At 39.5% G+C, this 18,194-nt stretch overlaps 1 protein-coding gene across 1 annotated transcript; it reads right to left on the bottom strand.

Moving 5' to 3' along the window:
* Window positions 1–6,876: 6,876 nt before the first annotated feature.
* On the bottom strand, window positions 6,877–16,979 carry LOC129839093 (zinc finger protein 892-like). Its single transcript, XM_055906369.1, has 2 exons — window positions 16,586–16,979; window positions 6,877–8,185 (listed from the first exon to the last, which is right to left on the bottom strand). The coding sequence occupies exons 1-2, from the start codon at window positions 16,959–16,961 to the stop codon at window positions 7,824–7,826; spliced, it is 738 nt and encodes a 245-aa protein (XP_055762344.1). The 5' UTR covers window positions 16,962–16,979; the 3' UTR covers window positions 6,877–7,823.
* Window positions 16,980–18,194: the final 1,215 nt, after the last annotated feature.

The raw sequence follows: 18,194 nt of genomic DNA, 5'->3' as shown, positions 1-18,194 counted from the left end.
GATGGAAAATCTTGCACTGGAGTCCGAAATAAAAAAGAGGACAATTAGGAAACTGGACCTTGAAATAAAAAAACTTGAGAGGGAGGTGAGATATGCCTTCAATGTACACTGTATGCTAACTGTAACACAAATGTATTAATCATTATTTTTCTTTCCTCCCCCAGCTCCAAGAAGATGACACAGCTCAAAATAAAAATTAGGTATATTCTCGTAAAGTCAAGTGAGCCATGACATATGAGCTCTTATTGTGAGCACACAGGACGGTGGCATCTTTCTAAGTTTTTTATTTATTTTCCCAGCAATCAGTACAACCAAGTCATCGTTATAAGGCATCGCCCTCTTTTGCCCACCCCCCCAGCACCAGGTGTGGCCACTAGCTTATATGAAGGCCCAAAATTGTGTGTTCCTTTCTGCTCTGACAATGGCATGCCCATTCGTGCGAGATGTGGTGGATGAAGAAGCACTTGTGCTGAGGAGAGCCTTCAGGCGAGAAAGGGTCTTCAGGGACCGGTTGGACCCACTGGCCTTCCCTGATGACCATCTATATGAAAGATACAGGTTTTCTGCAGATGGCATCAGGTATCTATGCAGACTACTGGGTCCCAGGATTAAGCACCGCACTGCACGGAGCCATGCACTGAGTGTGGAGCAAATGGTTTGTGTGGCCTTGCGCTTTTTTGCTAGTGGAGCCTTCCTGTACTCAGTGGGGGATGCAGAACAGCTGAACAAGGCCACAATTTGCCGCACAATAAGGAGTGTGTGTCTGGCTATCAAAGCATTAGCAGATGTCTTCATCTCCTTCCCTGGCCACAGAAGACTCTGTGACATCAAAGAGGAGTTCTATAGGATTGCAGGTAAGAGGATCTACAAATTACAGGACAACTGTTAACACATAGTAGGATACTCATTACTTTGTGTGACAGGTTTCCCCAATGTCATTGGTGCAGTGGACTGCACACACATAAGGATAAAAGCCCCCTCAGGTGCCCATGAGGCCGATTTTGTGAATAGGAAATCCTTTCACAGCATTAATGTTCAGGTGAACATAACTTTTTGATATTGTCCATTGACGAACACTCTGCATTGCCAGTGATGTGCATTGATTGGTGTAATATTCCTCATCTTATGATTTCAGATGGTCTGCAATGCTGACTGTGTGATCAGCAATGTTGTGGCAAAATGGCCTGGCTCAGTCCATGACTCCAGAATCTTTCGGGCCTCTGAAATCTATCAGTGCCTATCACAAGGTAAGCCACACAACCCCTATTTATAACCATCATGGCTGTGTCAAGAATTTCACTGTGTTTATGAGGTAGTAATGATGAGATTTTGTGTTGACAGGTGAATTCTCTGGTGTGTTGCTGGGAGACAGGGGGTATGGCTGCCAGCCTTTTCTCCTGACACCTTTCACAGACTCCCAGGAAGCACAGCAGGCCTACAACCATGCCCATGCCAGGACCAGGGCCAGAGTTGAAATGACCTTTGGCCTCCTGAAGGCACGCTTTCACTGCCTTCACAAATTAAGGGTCAGCCCTGTTAGGGCATGTGATATTACTGTGGCTTGTGCTGTCCTCCACAATGTGGCCTGCCTGAGGAAGGAGAGGGCCCCCAGAGTGCCACCAGCCATGGACTGGGACAATCCGGCAATCTTCCCTGATGACGACAGTGGTCGGCTGCTGAGGGACCAATATGTGTTGAATTATTTTAGTTAGTATGTGTGCTTTCAATTTTGGTTAAATATGTCCTGCGGTGGCAGAGGAATTTGTTTTTTTTTGGGTTCGTTTTTTTACGAATTTGGCCTCTTATGATGTTTGTGCAGTATACTGTGTGTAATACAAGGCTGCAGGGAGGCTACTGCATCCATTCATTTGTCTGTTCAGTTGATGTTTATGGATTTGTCCTGCATTTATTTTAGTGTGCAGACATGCAGGGTGTGTTATATACAGACCTTTGAATGTGTATGTATCATTTTGTATAATATGCTTGGATTCTGTGCTTTCCATCTTGTAGAGTCATTGTGACTTCAGTTTCGAAAGGAGCTGATGGTTTACCTGCTTTGTTTTGTCCTTATTCAATAAAGGAACATAATGTTACACATTGTGTTTTTATATTCATATGGAATGTGTATTTGTTTATATGACAGAGTACTAGGGCCACACTGAAGAAAAAGGATAAAGTCATAAATTTATGAGGCTGGTTCTTTCTGCAGAAAAGCTACATATTGTTTTTACAGTTTTGATACTTATGACAATGTGATACTTAATATTCTGGCACATCAGCATGTCTTTGTTTATGAAACCATACTGAAGTTCAATTTCACGAAATGCCCCACATCTGTCATTTTAACAACTGTCCTCCTTTAAAACAACTGGTTACAATATTATTACTTGTGTTTTTTTTCCCCTCTGTGGCCCTAATATTCTATCATTTTATATATAGCCTTATAGTCTATGGGAAACTGTAAATTATCTAATGATAGCAACATCATCTAAAAATTATTTTTTATCCAAAATCATTGAAATTAATGATCACAAACGTTTAAATAATGACAGTGGGTCTAGTTATGAGAACAATGTATAGTGAGCAGTGAAATAACTATTGGTTTCCATTTGTGGTGACTGCTGACTGACATTAGGGATGAGATTAAATAGATCCTGGAATTTAGCCTGGTCTGGAGCAGGCTAGCTCCACAGAATAAATCTCCATGGTAATTTATACCATAACATATCCTCCTGCCCCCTATCCATCTTTAGTGCAACCGGATTACGGATCAATTGAGCCAGGATCACCAAGATATCCTGGCTTAATCCCTTATCCTAGTTTTGTGCAACAGGCCCCTGGGCCGGTCATAAAGATGACAAACTTCCTAACATAACAAAGTGAATATGATATACACACTAAAGCTGAAAAATCTGCATTTAGCATCAAGTCTACAATGTTGTTAGTTAACCTATGATTCATTTTATTGTATGTTGTTTTTATTGTATATCATTATTTCTATATTTTTAAATGTCATGAAAAGCACTATACAAAGTAGATGTATTATTTATTATGCTCTGACATGTCTGCAGAAATGTTGCAATTTTGTAATGTGTTTGGTTTGGTAAATTGTTTTGTAAATATTAATTCATATATGTGGTGCCACTAAATAATCAATGAACTAGAATCTCTCCACGGCCTCTTAGAGGATCTAGATACATTTGCTATCCTCTCTGGATTAAAACCAAATTATGATAAATGTACCATATTACGTATTGGATCACTAAAAAATACACATTTTACATTGCCATGTAGTTTACCAATTAAATGGTCTGACGGTGATGTGGACATACTCGGTATACAAATCCCAAAAGAAAGAAATGATCTCACTCCAATACATTTTTATAGAAAGTTAGCAAAAATAGATAAGATCTTGCTACCATGGAAAGGAAAATACCTGTCTACTTGTGGGAAAATCACCCTGATTAACTCTTTAATCATATCACAGTTTACCTATTTGCTTATGGTTTTGCCTACACCTAGTGACCTGCTTTTTAAATTATATGAACAAAAAATAATCAATTTTATTTGGAACGGCAAGCCAGATAAAATTAAAAGGGCCTATTTGTATAACGAATATGAATTCGGAGGGCAGAAATGATTAAATATTACAGCATTAGACCTCTCACTAAAGGCATCAGTCATACAAAAGTTATAAAAGTAAGGAACTTGTATGTCGGCCTTATATTAAAGAACATAAATGGTTAAAGAAAAGTGTGATAAATAAAAACATATACCAATTTCATTTAAGGACCAAAAAACTTACAGCTGTGCCATATAAATTGCAAAATAGTTGGGAAGAGATTTTCGATGTACCCATTCCATGGCACATGGTTTATGAATTGATACGCAAAACAACGCCGGATTCAAAACTTCGAATTTTTCAATTTAAATTATTGTACAAAATTCTTGCAACTAATAGAATGTTATATATATGGGGGATACAATCTTCCCTGCTCTGTAGATTCTGCTGTGAGGAGGCAGAGTCATTAGACCATTTATTTTGGTATTGTCCGCATGTAGCTCGTTTTTGGTCACAGGTCCAGGAATGGTTGAAGAATTACAACATTTGCGTAGAACTAACGCTACAGATAGCAATACTGGGGGATCTGAAAAGCCATAGTCAATCAATCAATAATATAATAATTATTTTAGCAAAAATGTTTATTTTTAATTTACAATCCGTGGAAGCTATGAGAATAGGAAGATTCAAATCGTTTGTGAAGCATCACAGCACAGTTGAAAAATATATGGCAAATAAAAATCCGAAATGGATGATGTTGGAAGATAGATGGGAAAGGTTGAGTGGAGCTGAAGGGTGGGACTAATAACAAGATAAACAATGTAGGGCATACGGGATCTGTGAAATGTGTATAGGTGCGGAGCTATTGTGAAATAGCACAGTTACAAGTGGAAATCAAACTGGATGGACAACAGAAATAGAGGAAGGACTAAGAACAAACAAGAGAGAACTATTATAAAGTAGACTGTGTCTGTAAAATGTGTATAAGATGTATAAATTGAAGGTAAAAACAGAAATGTTTATCAGTTTACTCCAATTGGGGGATCGGTGGTAGGGTTTGCGGGGAATAATAATAAAGGTATACTCTTTAAAAAAAGTATGTATGTCTATGTAGGTATGTGTATGTATATATGTGTATATGTATGCATACGTGAATGGATATATATATTTACCCCAAAAAATATGGGGGATTGGAAATGATGCAGACAATTACATTGGAAGCAACATTCTTTCCGCAATATTAAGCTGATCCAACCCCCCCCCCAAAAAAAAAAAAAAAAATTAAAATTAAAAAAATAAATAATAATAATAATAATAATAATAATCAATGATTTATTTAAATCGATATTGTCAATATTGTTATTATTAAAATATGTTTTTACAATGGAGGGAGGGAGGACAGGGAGTTTAAAAAATGAACCCCAAAAGGTTATCTTTCTTTTTTCTCAGTCTCTTTTTAGCTTTTTGTCTGAAAGTATTTTCTCAACTGCGATACCAACTCCTGTCAGCAGATGGAGATGTGCGTCTTTCAGGTGATTCTGCCACTGTGACGTATAATCTAGTGAACGAGACACTTCAACATCAACAGCTGGTCAGCCACCTTGGTTCACTAACTTTATGGAAAAAGGTTTATTCAATAAATCTAGCAACTCCTCTCATACTGGGAAAATACAGGAATACACACTCAGAGCCTCCTGACTCGGCACTGTTTACACCTCCAAGGTTCCCCCCTCACACAGGAATATACACTCAGAGCCTACGAGGATTTTATAAAAACTACACTTTGCGTGGTTCGCTCACCTCTTTTTAAAACTAGGTTTGAGATGTGGTATCCACTCGGCTCGCTGCCTCTCAGATCAAAGGTGGGTCCATCTGATCCATTTCCAAAGTGTGGTCTCCCTGAGATCCCAAGTTTGAGGGATCCCTCGTGTACCATTTACCCAGGTCGTCCGGAGCGTTCACCAAGTGAAGATTAGCATCCCCAAATGTGGTTAATTTCTTTCATATCAAATGAGGAGACAAACGTATCACACAAGTCAGTGATATTCTTAAACTAAATCTATTAACTTATTAATAAGGGACCAGGTCAAGACAACGTATACATATAAAGTGAATCAATTGAGTGCTCTACGATAATGATAGCTGGTCGACAAATCACCCCCAGATGATTTGTTGAGAGCCACGAGACAAAAGTACAAAGGTCTTTTACAGCCAAGATACATCCCTTTCAACCAACATGACGAACAACAGATGTATAGAACGGGTCACAAGGTTAAGATTTGTATGAAAGATACTTATAATTCTCAGCAGACAGTATCTGCTGTAAAAACAGTACTCTTTGTGTAGAGACCAGGGTCTGGCCCTGGGGTCATCTCTCCCTGGTACCATATAGAACAGAAACATTAACTCATGCTCTGGAATGCGGTCTCTTTAGGTTTTATCACCCAAAAGACATAGTAAATCTCCTGTCAGTGTTATCTCCCAGAGGCCCATCCTCAGTAGAACACACAGACACTATAGTTCTAAGAACCCTCTATTCTGTTGCATAAAACAACCATTTGATGCAATAAAAGTATTATAACATAATGTTGCAGTTTTGCTCTGTGTCCACTGAAAGTTGACTAGTAACAACAACTGGGACCTAAAAGACACCCACCATGAGACCCACTACATCTGCCCAAGCAGAGGGAAACAAAAGAAAAACCCACAACAAACTTAAAGACAGGAAGCAAACCAAAAAGATAGCGCAACTAAAGGTGTTGACTCTCCACATCTATCAAGACAACTGGAGCACTGGGCCAGACACTCTTAAATAGAACCTGGACCAGCTCAGGTGAAACACCTTCCAAATAACGAGATGGACAAGCCAGCACAGGTGTAACACCAAAGCTTGTAACACCTTCCCCTTTTAGACAACAAATATATCCTATATTTTTGTTTGTATATGTTTGCTCACCCCCAACAGAAAACAACTTCCATTTCACAGTCAACTACAATGCTTCTACAATACAAACATGGTGTCTACTGGCTGTCAACAATTAAAAACTAGAAAAAACACATATTTCTAAATAATAATATACAATCATATTATTTTTTAAAATCCTTTTTCTTTCAATAGAATCCTAAAACCCACTAGCTTCTAGAACTATCATCTTCCTAAAGCTCACTAGCTTCTAGAACTATCGTCTTCCTAAAGCTCACTAGCTTCTAGAACTCTCGTCTTCCTAAAACCCACTAGCTTCTAGAACTCTCGTCTTCCTAAAGCTCACTAGCTTCTAGAACTCTGGTCCCCTTGGAACGAGCCCAAACAAAACTCATCTCCAATACAGAAAAACGTGCAGTCAAAATAAATTGTGGTCCATGGCAACATACTGGCTAAACGCAAAACTTGTTGACTGCCCACCCTTGAGACAATCAGCAACCAACTCCTGCAATATCCGTAGTAACTTTCCACCTTACTTCTCTCTCTCTTTTCAGGGTTCACTCGATAGGCATGTTGTTGGATCGGGCCCAGTCCCCAAAGTCATGCATTTGGGTTAGCACATCTGAGAATTAATCCTGATATTCTAAAAGCAGGGCAACATTGTCAATATAATTGTACCCAAAAATGGTCAGCTGGTTGCATAAATAATTATGATTACTAAATGTTACATAAATTGTAAATATGAAAATCAAAACCAAATGTACACCCCTTTGTTAATATGTATTGGCAATACTTCACTTAGTGGTGAGGCATGGAATAATAAAACATGTATATTTTGTCAGGCTGAATGTTTGAAATATGAGTAGGTGATTTGAGTCATGCTTCTTCAGTAGTGGAATAAAGACAATTAGCATTTGAACGTTGTCAAGAAATACTGGAGTGATGTCAGATTGTTAATAAAATTGAGAATAGACCAATTTATTATACTGCTTTCATGTGTGTATATACACAAACATCTGCAACAATTATCATATTAAATGTCTTTTTTAAACAAGCAGCTTTTTCAACTTGTAGAAAACAACTAGCTACATTTTGAAGTAATACATTTTGATTAAAGTGGGTCACCAACGCAGTAAGTGTAACACAGCTCTTTTTTTGTTAGTCACTTTTTGTTAAATAATACTCTTTCAATTCAGAGCCTGCATTTTCCCCTGAGGCTAATATCCATATCATGCTGCAATCAATTGAACAGGTAGAACATCATTAAAAAACTCCTACTACAATGTTAAAACATTCTACATTGTGACATTATTTCATTGATATCATTAAACAACTTCTTCATGTGTGTATTTTCTGATGTTTGATCAGGGATCTTTTATCAGAGTATCTCTTCCCACATTGATCACAGCTATAAGGCTTCTCTCCTGTGTGTGTTCTCTGGTGTCGAATCAGATTGCTTGATGCAGTAAAACTCATCTCACATTGATCACAGCTATAAGATTTCTCTCCTGTGTGTGTTCTCTGGTGTATTTTAAGGTCTGATGAAGATTTGCAACCTTTCCCACAGTCAGAGCAGCAATGAGATTTATTCCCTGTGGGTCTCTGCTGGTGTTTTGAAGTGGAGAGACTTTTCTCTTTCTCGTCAGCATCATGAGGTTGTTGAGGCCCCCCAGAGGATCCACGATAGTCACGTCTCTCTCCTGCGTGAACAAGAAGTCGGACAGATGGTTTAAGGCCCACAACAGCAAAAATCTACTGTAAAAAGGTGATGCCAACAGCGTAGCCATGATGTTGTACAAACAATGACATCTGTAATGAATGTTCATTATTTGACATTTGTCTTAAGTGAACAACAATAGTCATATTTTGTCTTGTTTTCACATTAGTAGTAACATCGACGATTGTATGCTAGAAATACGTTTTTAAAGTTGTTGAAATCCTAAGCAGTGTGCCAGACAACTTTTGGTCTCCAATATAGGCACCTTTCTGTAGGTCTCTTGTTGTTGTTAGGTGAAGTTATGGGTCCTACGGTAGGTCTATGTTGTTGTTAGGTGAAGTTATTGGTCCTACAGTAAGTCTTTGGTATAACTAGCGGTTTGCGCATTAGCTTGGAGGAGTTTCTGCAACCAAATTGCGTTTTAGCAAACACAGAGGGCATAGAGCGATGCAGAGAGCATTTGGGGATGTTTGATAGTATTTACACACCACCACTAATGAGTTGTGGAGGTTCTCAAAGTAATTTTCTCTTCACCTCAAACAGCATGTAAACAAAGTCTTACTAAAATCAATTGGCAAATGACAATAGTTCCTCAAAGTATTTGTAAAATAATTCCAGCTCTCACTCTTAATAAACACTTGACATGAAAGGGAAAAATGTAATGCTCTGATCCAGTGGAAAAGTCATAAAATACCTGATTACTTCTTATCCATTTCACAAATAGCCTACAGCTGTGTCTGTCCCAAACTCACTGGCGCGGGAAACTCTCAGGGCCCAGAATATTTTGTATCAAGTTTTGGACCAACAGGTGATAGAACTTGAAATACTGTATCAACTATGTAGACAGGCCATCACAATGTGATTTATTTTTATCTGGATATTTTCTAGCTGTTTTAATTTGTTGGCTTTATGTAGGCTATTTTTACATAGTTGGCAATGGCAATAAAAGTTATTTAGATTTGTATAATTTTAATTTAGATAGAATGTAGAAGTTAACTTCTACCGTCTCAGAAACCCGGATCCGGGAGCACCCCCCACCACCCCCACCAGTAAAAAAGCTGAATAGCATAGCGTCACAAGTAAATACTAGCATCTAAATATCATTCAATCACAATTCCAAGACACCAGATGAAAGATCCACTTCTTGTGAATCCAGCAATCATTTCTGATTTGTAAAATGTTTTACAGGGAAGACAAAATATGTAAATCTATTAGCTAACCACGTTAGCAAAAGACACCATTTTTCTTTGTCCACCATTTTTTCTCTCCACCAGTAGCTATCACCAATTCGACCAAATAAAGATATTGATAGCCACTAACCAAGAAAAAACCTCATCAGATGACAGTCTGATAACATATTTATTGTATAGGATAGGTTTTGTTAGAAAAATGTGCATATTTCAGGTAGAAATCATAGTTTACAATTGCACCCACCATCACAACTCGACTAGAATAAATACAGAGAGCAACGTGTATTACCTAATTACTAATCATAAAACATTTCTTAAAAATACACAGCGTACAGTAATTGAAAGACACAGATCCTGTGAATCCAGACAATAATTCAGATTTTCTAAGTGTTTTACAGCGAAAACACAATAAATCGTTATATTAGCAAACCACATGTGCAAACATTACCCCAGCATTGATTCAAGGCAAAAAGAGCGATAGCATCATCACCACCAAAATGTATTAATTTTTTCACTAACCTTCTCAGAATTCTTCCGATGACACTCCTGTAACATCATATTACAACAGACATATAGAGTTTGTTCGAAAATGTGCATATTTAGCCACAAAAAAAACGTGGTTATACAATGAGAATAGTAGCAAAACTGGCCAGAAAATGTCGGACGCCATCTTGGACAGTGATCTAGTCTAATGAATAAATAATCATAAACTTGACTAAAAAATACAGGGTGGACAGCAATTGAAAGACAAATTAGTTCTTAATGCAATCGCTGAATTACATTTTTTAAAATTATCCTTACTGTGCAATACAGGGTGCGCCAAAGCGAAGCTACCCCAAAGAAAATGGCGGAATATGCGTTTAACATTTTTCAACAGAACAACGATTTATCATCATAAATAGTTCTTACTATTAGCTGAACTTCCATCAGAATCTTGGGCAATGTATCCTTTCTCCGGTCTAATCGTCTTTTGGTCGAAAGATGTCCTCTTGTCCTGTCGAAATGGCCACTAACGTTCGGCATGTACTGGAAAAGTGCCCAGCTCTTGGAAGTGCGTCACAAAGAAATGCCAGAAAATCGCACTAAACGGATATAAATTGCTATAAAACGGTTTAAATTAACTACCTTATGATGTTTTTAACACCTATAACGAGTAAAAACATGACCGGAGATATATTACTGGCTAAACCAAAGCTTGGAAGGAGGCCAGTCCGACGTCCATCGTGCGTCAAGCGCAGGGAAGAAAAGAAATGTACTTCCGCCCTTTGGTCTTTTATACAGTCCCAGATTGCGCAATCGACTCCATTCAAATTGTCACCACTTACTGACATCTAGAGGAAGGCGTAGGCAGTGTTTGTATCCCCATAGCATTCACAGGGACCTTAAAACTGACCTGGGAACAGAGGCCAAGATTTCTGAAATCTCACTCCCTGTCAGGAAAAGTGCTGTAGAATGAGTTCTGTTTCACCCAGAGACATAATTCCAACGGTTATAGAAACTAGAGTGTTTTCTATCCAATTATAATAATAATATGCATATTGTAGGAGCAAGAATTGAGTACTGGGCAGTTTAATTTGGCAACATCAAGAGAGAAAGTGCTAACAGCACCCCCTATTGACAAGAATTAAAATTATTTTGAGATAAAGACTATAATTATTATTACTATTATAAATTAAATGTTCCAGTAAAATGTGAATATTAAAATCATAACTGGCACCAGATCAGTAGAAATGGTCAGATAAATTGGCACTGCAAATGGAAAATGTTGCCGACTGCTGTTGTAGCCTATTACTGGAAACTTCAGGAGCATAACGTCAGAATTTACGAAGGCCAGCAGCAGCGGGAGGAGAATGCTAAGGAAGAGTTTTTTTCTTATGGTTAGGCTATCTCTGGTTCCCTGGAGTCATTTGTGTGTCTCAATTATTTAATAAAACAGATTATTCCTATGTTGATGATGTAAAGAATATTTGCTGCTCTGTGGTGTGTAATGAGGAGAAACCAGACACAGCACGCATTTATGAACTTGCTTATTCCAGTTACTAAGAAGCATGCACTTATTAAGAAAATGACTGTAAAAGCTGTTAAATTCCAGTGGATTGATGAGGAATTGAAAAATGGTATGGTTGAGAAGGATGAGGGAAAAGGAATGGAAAATAAGTCTGGCTGTACAACCGATTGGCAAACGTCCTGCAAATTGAGAAATCATGTGACTAAACTGAAGAAAAAGAAGACAATGAAACAAAGATAAATTACATAGAATGATAGTAAAAAGCTTTGGAGAACATTATATACAATTTTGGGAAAAAAGGCAAACTCTGCTCCATCATTAACTGAATCAGATGGCTCATTTATCACAAAGCCCACTACTGTTATGATTTTTTCAGTGGCAAGATTAGCAAATTTAGGCATGACAGACCAGCAACAAACGCTGACACTACACTTCCAAGTATATCTGACCAAATTATGAAAGAGAAGCATTGTAATTTAGAATTCCGTAAAGTCAGTGTGGAAGAGGTGAAACAATTATTGTTGTCGCTCAACAATGACAAGCCACCAGGGTCTGACAATCTAGATGGAAAATTACTGAGGATAATACCGGACTATTTTGCCACTCCTATTTTCCGTATCTTTAATTTAAGCCTACTAGAGAGCGTGTGCCCTCAGGCCTGGATGGAAGCTAAAGTCATTCGACATGTGCTATGCTCTGCATAGTTAGCTCCAGGTAAAATGTTGCACTTATTCAGCCATTCTGTGACCAAAAACAAGCTACATATGGACAGTGGGACAAACGGAAATGGGACAAACGGACCCCTTCTGTGGTAACAGACTGGGACGATTTGTAAACAAATCTAGTTCCCAGGAACAGGGTTCAAATGAACCACAGAGACTGTGTGGGATAATAACATGGCCGTGTCCAACCCTGCTTGTTCCCTCGACTCCGCTACCAAACACCAATCTCCAACAGGACCCTTAACCTGTATCACTAGACACTTCATAGTGAGCTACAGGTAGGAATCAGCAATGGATCCCAATAATGAGCCACCTATGGGAGGGACACCCCTTTCTGGACAAATCTCTCAACGTATTACTGCTACCCTGGGGAGATTGATACACCTCTTGTACATCGGCTCCAACCCTCGTCGGATGTGGAAGGGCATGCAAACTATTACAGACTACAAAGGGAAGCACAGTGGCTAACTGCCCAGTGACACGAGCCTACCAGATGAGCTAAATAACTTCTATGCTCGCTTCGAGGAAAGTAACACTGAAACATGCATGAGAGCATCAGCTGTTTCGGACGACTTTGTGATCACGCTCTACGCAGCCGATGTGAGTAAGACCTTCAAACGGGTTAACATTCACAAGGCCGCAGGGCCAGACGGATTACCATAACGTCCACTCCAAGCATGAGCTGACCAACTGGCAAGGGTCTTCACTGACATTTTCATCCCCTGTCTGAGTCTAATACCAACATGTTTCAAACAGACCACCATAGTCCCTGTGCCCAAGAACACTAAGGTAACCTGCCTAAATGACTACCGACCCGTAGCACTCACGTCTGTAGCCATGAAGTGCTTTGAAAGGCTGGTTGTGGCACACAACACCATTATCGCAGAAACCCTAGACCCACTTCAATTTGCATACCGCCCCAACAGATCCACAGATGATGCAATCTCTATTGCACTCCACACTGCCCTTTCCCACCTGGACAAAAGGAACACCCATGTGAGAATCCTATTCATCGACTACAGCTCAGAGTTCAACACCATAGTCCCTCAAAGCTCATCACTAAGCTAAGGATCCTGGGACTAAACACTGAGCATGCCCCAATTCTCATCGAAGGGGTTGTAGTGGAGTAGGTTGAGAGCTTCAAGTTCCTTGGTATCCACATCCTTGGAGTCCACATTATAGGCTTAGTTAACTGGTGAACTGTTGAAATCATGGAAACATAATGACGATTCTAATTCTAGATTTGGAATAGAATGTGTAGCACCTTGAATATATTGTTGTTTGACATGACTACCAATTAATAAACCAGGGAGGAATTACTGACAGAGTAGGAGCATGGTGGAGACATCCAAGAGAGGGAAATTAGGAAGTGAAATAGCAGCAAGTAGTGCAGATGAAAGGGATAACAAGTTGGTGAAGCAACAGATGTGCTGGAATGAAAACAAAATAGATGGAATGACAACAATATAGATGCTACTATGAGAACAAACTCTCACATCTTTCACAGCACAGAGCGAGGGAGTCCAGGGATGACTGGAGGAGCAATGAAGGAAGCATTGTGGGATTCTCTTGGCGTGAGTACAGTTGGTGAGACTGAGTGGACGATGGTGAAGAACAGTGGAGTGTAAAGAGCTAAAGTTGGTAATGAACAGCAGTTTAGGGTGGGAGTGGGAATCATCAGCAAGGAGGCTTTTGTGGGTGACCTGTTAACGGTCTCAAAGATGGTGAAGGATGAATTGGGTAAAGTGGAATCGGTTCGAGTGACCAGGAGCTGTATGATACTGATTGTGTGTCAACAGCGCAAAAGGAGAAAGCTTTGTGTGGATTAGGTTAAACATTTCAGGTAGACGCATGTTGATTAAAATGAATGATAGACGGAAGGTTTTACTGTGGTTTGGTGAAGTGGTTCTCCCATCTTATGTAAATCCGGGGTAAGAGAGATATACAGAAGCCGCTGCAGTGTTACAATTGAAAAAAGTTTGGACACGTGGCAAGTGCTTGTCGAAGGAATAAATATGTCATAGTCAGATGAAGCATGGTGTAATTGTGATGGGAATCACGTTCCCAAGTTCCTGGAGTGCCCTGTACGGAAGAAGGATGTCACAGTAGCTAGGATGATCAGGCCCATCCAGCAGGTGTCCTATGTGGAGGCAGTGAAAATAGCTGAAGGAGTGGAGAGGAGAAGGTAGTTCATATCCCACAGTCTGCAGTGAAGCCATGCAGGAGAAGGATCCCAACACACTAATAGTGTAGAAGGTGGACATTGTTGTGTTTATAGAGCAAGTGATAAATTGCATTAATAAATTATTAATAACCTTCGTCCAAAACTAGCAGTTTCCGCATTAGCTTGGAGGAGTTTCTACAACAAAGTTGCGTTTGCATTGCCCTCACTGCCGCAGTGATAAATTGCATTAATAATGAACTAATAAAACATCTAAGAAGCTAGACATCATTGTGAAGGCGGCAAATAGATTTCTGGATCTCCAGGACAGACAAAATGTTACAGGGAGTACTGAATGAAGACGTCCACCCCCTCCCCTCCCGGGTTCCTGAACCTGTGTAGGATCTGAAAAGTACCATTTTTGTTTGAAATTCAGGGTAGTGGAGTGAATTTGGTTCGTGTTTATTTTAGTAGTTAGTATAATTAAATTAGTATAATTTGTTATTCCCAATTTTTTTGCGTTTTGGATATTTTTTACAACCCTGTACAGTAGGTGGCAGCAATACACCTGATGAGTGTAGTCTGACAATAAACCTCAGAGAAGAAGACATGGTAGGAACCAAAGTGTTGGTCAGTGTTTCCAGTTGACCCTAATTAGATGTTACATTACATGTTGTTTTCTTAGTTCATGTAGCCGGCTAGCTAGCCAACATATTCATACTTCTCTTACTCCTCTCTGATAAGATACCCTGCACAAACATGTTTATCTAGGCCTACACCAGCACTGGTACCAGGCAGTATTAGCTAGCTACGTTTGCTCTGACTCTTAATACATTTAGCAAGCTAGCTAGCCCGCTAACTAGCAATTAGCAGCTAAGATTATTTGAGTAACACCTTGCTAAGAAAAGACAATCTTTCGCCTTTAATGTAATGTCATGAAAAGAATTGCCAGAATATTATACAATGACTTATCAACAGCTCTAACAATTTGACCCCAACAGGAAATCTACACTGGCAGTTATAGAAAGACCCATGTACAATATAACCATTGATTCTTGAAGAATATAACTTATAAATGCCTCAAATGTTTTAACCGTATTACCCCACCAGAAACCAAAACATAAGCTTGTATAACGCCACTGTTTGTAAACAAATACTATATGGCTGAGGAGTAGGGTCGATCCAAGCGTTCTGACCTCACAACGACAGTAAAGCACCAAAGCTAACTCCCTAACGTTGGATAGCTTGCTAGACACAAATCAGAGAAAACCTCACTCTTACCATTTTACTTGCACTAGCAGAGCTGGTTAGGCTGTTTTCGTGTTATCCAGAGCGTTGGTGACCAACTGTCCTGCTGGCAACAATTTAATTTGAGTTTTTTTGCAGATGTTTACTGACACCGGCCATATTCAACGGGTGTTGAGCGTTATTAAATTCATCAGTTATTCTGCGCTCTAATCAAGTCAATAAACATTGGGTAGTAAGTTAGAATATAGTTACTATACTGGCAAGTTTGCTGTACAAGTAGCCAACTAACGTTAGGTAGCTAGCTCACATACTGGTACATACTGCTGTAAATATATGTACGCGTTTTGTAAGGATAGTGTAGCTAACATAACGTGTAACGTAACTTTTTTGAAAGGTCATTACTTTATTTCATTGCTCAACATTTGTCATAATTATTTAAAGCAGTTCATTTGTATCTGCTCTCTCGTTGGACTTCGGCTGCATATTTTCCCAATTTTCTTCAAATCTGAAAACGTTGAAGCCACGCCCATTTCCTGAAGAGTTGCATTATGGGCCCTAAAGTACTGCGTGTATACGTCATATTTTGGCGAATTTAGTACGACATCGGGGGACTTTTGGCATACTAACTATATCATATTATGACCAATAGGCATACTATATACTCACGTTTAGTATGAGTATTCTAACACAGCTCAGGACTCTGGGCAGCCATTTTGTTTGTTTAAAAACTAGGTTGCCCCTTTAAAAAAGCCACACAACAATCAATCAATCTGCAGTTCAACTGATAACAAAGCTTTAATTCCACCACTGTTTTGGTAATAAGATGATGGATGGGGCTGGAGAAATGTAACTACTCTCAAATTCATTGACAGACAATGGATGAAAGGACTGACCATCCATGATATCAACATTATAGTTTTAACCATGTTGAGGCTATAAATAAATAATTTAAAAGTCCAAATATGGATGTAGCAATTGCACATTTCCCCTTTAACACCACACATCAGTTCAACAAACGCAGAGTTTGTGCTTCTGTTTTTAAGACAGTACTTACGAGTGTTACTCAGGGAACGGTTTCTCAAAACCATCTTATTGCTAAGTTCATCGTTAGAACCATCGGATGCCTGAAGATGCGTTTGGGAAACCGGGACCAGATATCCAGTTTCGTCCTCTTCTTCATTTTTCGATGTGACAGTCATCTCCCCCTCCTCTTCTTTCACTGAAACGTCGTCGTCGTCGTCCTCCTCTTCCTCTGTAACGTCTTTCTCTTCGTCTTTCACGGTAACAGCCTCACCTTCTACTTGTTTTTGTATTGAAACCGCCTGCTCTTCCTCCTCCTCCTCTTTCACGAGAGCTTCTTTCTCCATCCAGCAGACCGCCTCTTCTTCAGCAGGAACGGGGTTAAGTTTGAGACTGGAGCTATGAGGCATGTCCTGAAGTCGCTAAACGGTATAATTCCAAGCAGTGTCACTTTATCAGCAGCACGTGACCAATGACATCTGAAGAATAATTTTGTCGAACACCTGATTGGTTTGGTATTGGGCTTGTTCGACATTGCAGCCGACAGTGCAGGTGGCTGCTGACTGACTAATTTACAAATCACCTTGCATCATAAATAACTACTCATTATTATTTATAAATCAGTCAGCCAGTCACCGTTTACCCACAACGCAGCATGGATTTGATGCTCTCGAACACGGCCAGTGGTTTAATATATGACATAATGTCTACGCTGCTACGGCGTGTGACTTCATCTATAAAAATGTGGCTGTTCTAAATTCTGTGTCGCTCAAAGCCTTGAGTAATGAACCTATTTTTGACACAATTGGCTGGAAAGAGCCAATGATTCAGGAAGCTTTGTTTCCCCATCACTACTTTTCAGCATGTTTTCTGTGAATTAGACTACGGGAGTTTTGTAACTTTTTCTCCGGTAACGTTAGTTGGTCTCGCTGACTATAATCATGCTGGTTGGCTACGCTGGTTAGGCTAATAGCTAGTTGGCTAAATAGCCAACGTTAGCTGGTTGGCTAAGATAACTGCATATAGCTAATGTTAGCTGGCTGGCTAAGATAACTACATATAGGTAATGTTAGCTGGCTGGCTAAGATAACTGCATATAGCTAATGCTAGCTGGCTGGCTGGCTGGCTAAGATAACTACATATAGCTAACGTTAGCTGGCTGGCTAAGATAACTACATATAGCTAACGTTAGCTGGCTGGCTAAGATAACTGCATATAGCTAACGTTGGCTGGCTAAGATAACTGCATATAGCTAATGTTAGCTGGCTGGCTAAGATAACTGCATATAGCTAACGTTAGCTGGCTGGCTAAGATAACTGCATATAACTAACATTCTTTGATATTTGGTTAGATGGCATTATGTATTTACAAAACTGTGGTTTACTTTAATCACTCAAGTCATGAGTGCAAATTATTGGTTTAATTTTAAGTTATACATTTTGCCAGCAGCATACCACCCTGCATACCACTACTGGCTTGCTTCTGAAGCTAAGCAGGGTTGGTCCTGGTCAGGCCCTGGATGGGAGACCAGATGCTGCTGGAAGTGGTGTTGGAGGGCCAGTAGGAGGCACTCTTTCCTCTGGTCTAAAACTAGTTCCCAATGCCCCAGGGCAGTGATTGGGGACACTGCCCTGTGTAGGGTG

The sequence above is a fragment of the Salvelinus fontinalis genome, chromosome 40 (genome assembly GCF_029448725.1).
Source record: "Salvelinus fontinalis isolate EN_2023a chromosome 40, ASM2944872v1, whole genome shotgun sequence".
Taxonomy (NCBI): Eukaryota; Metazoa; Chordata; class Actinopteri; order Salmoniformes; family Salmonidae; genus Salvelinus; species Salvelinus fontinalis.
This window is presented reverse-complemented; position numbering and strand designations above follow the sequence as displayed.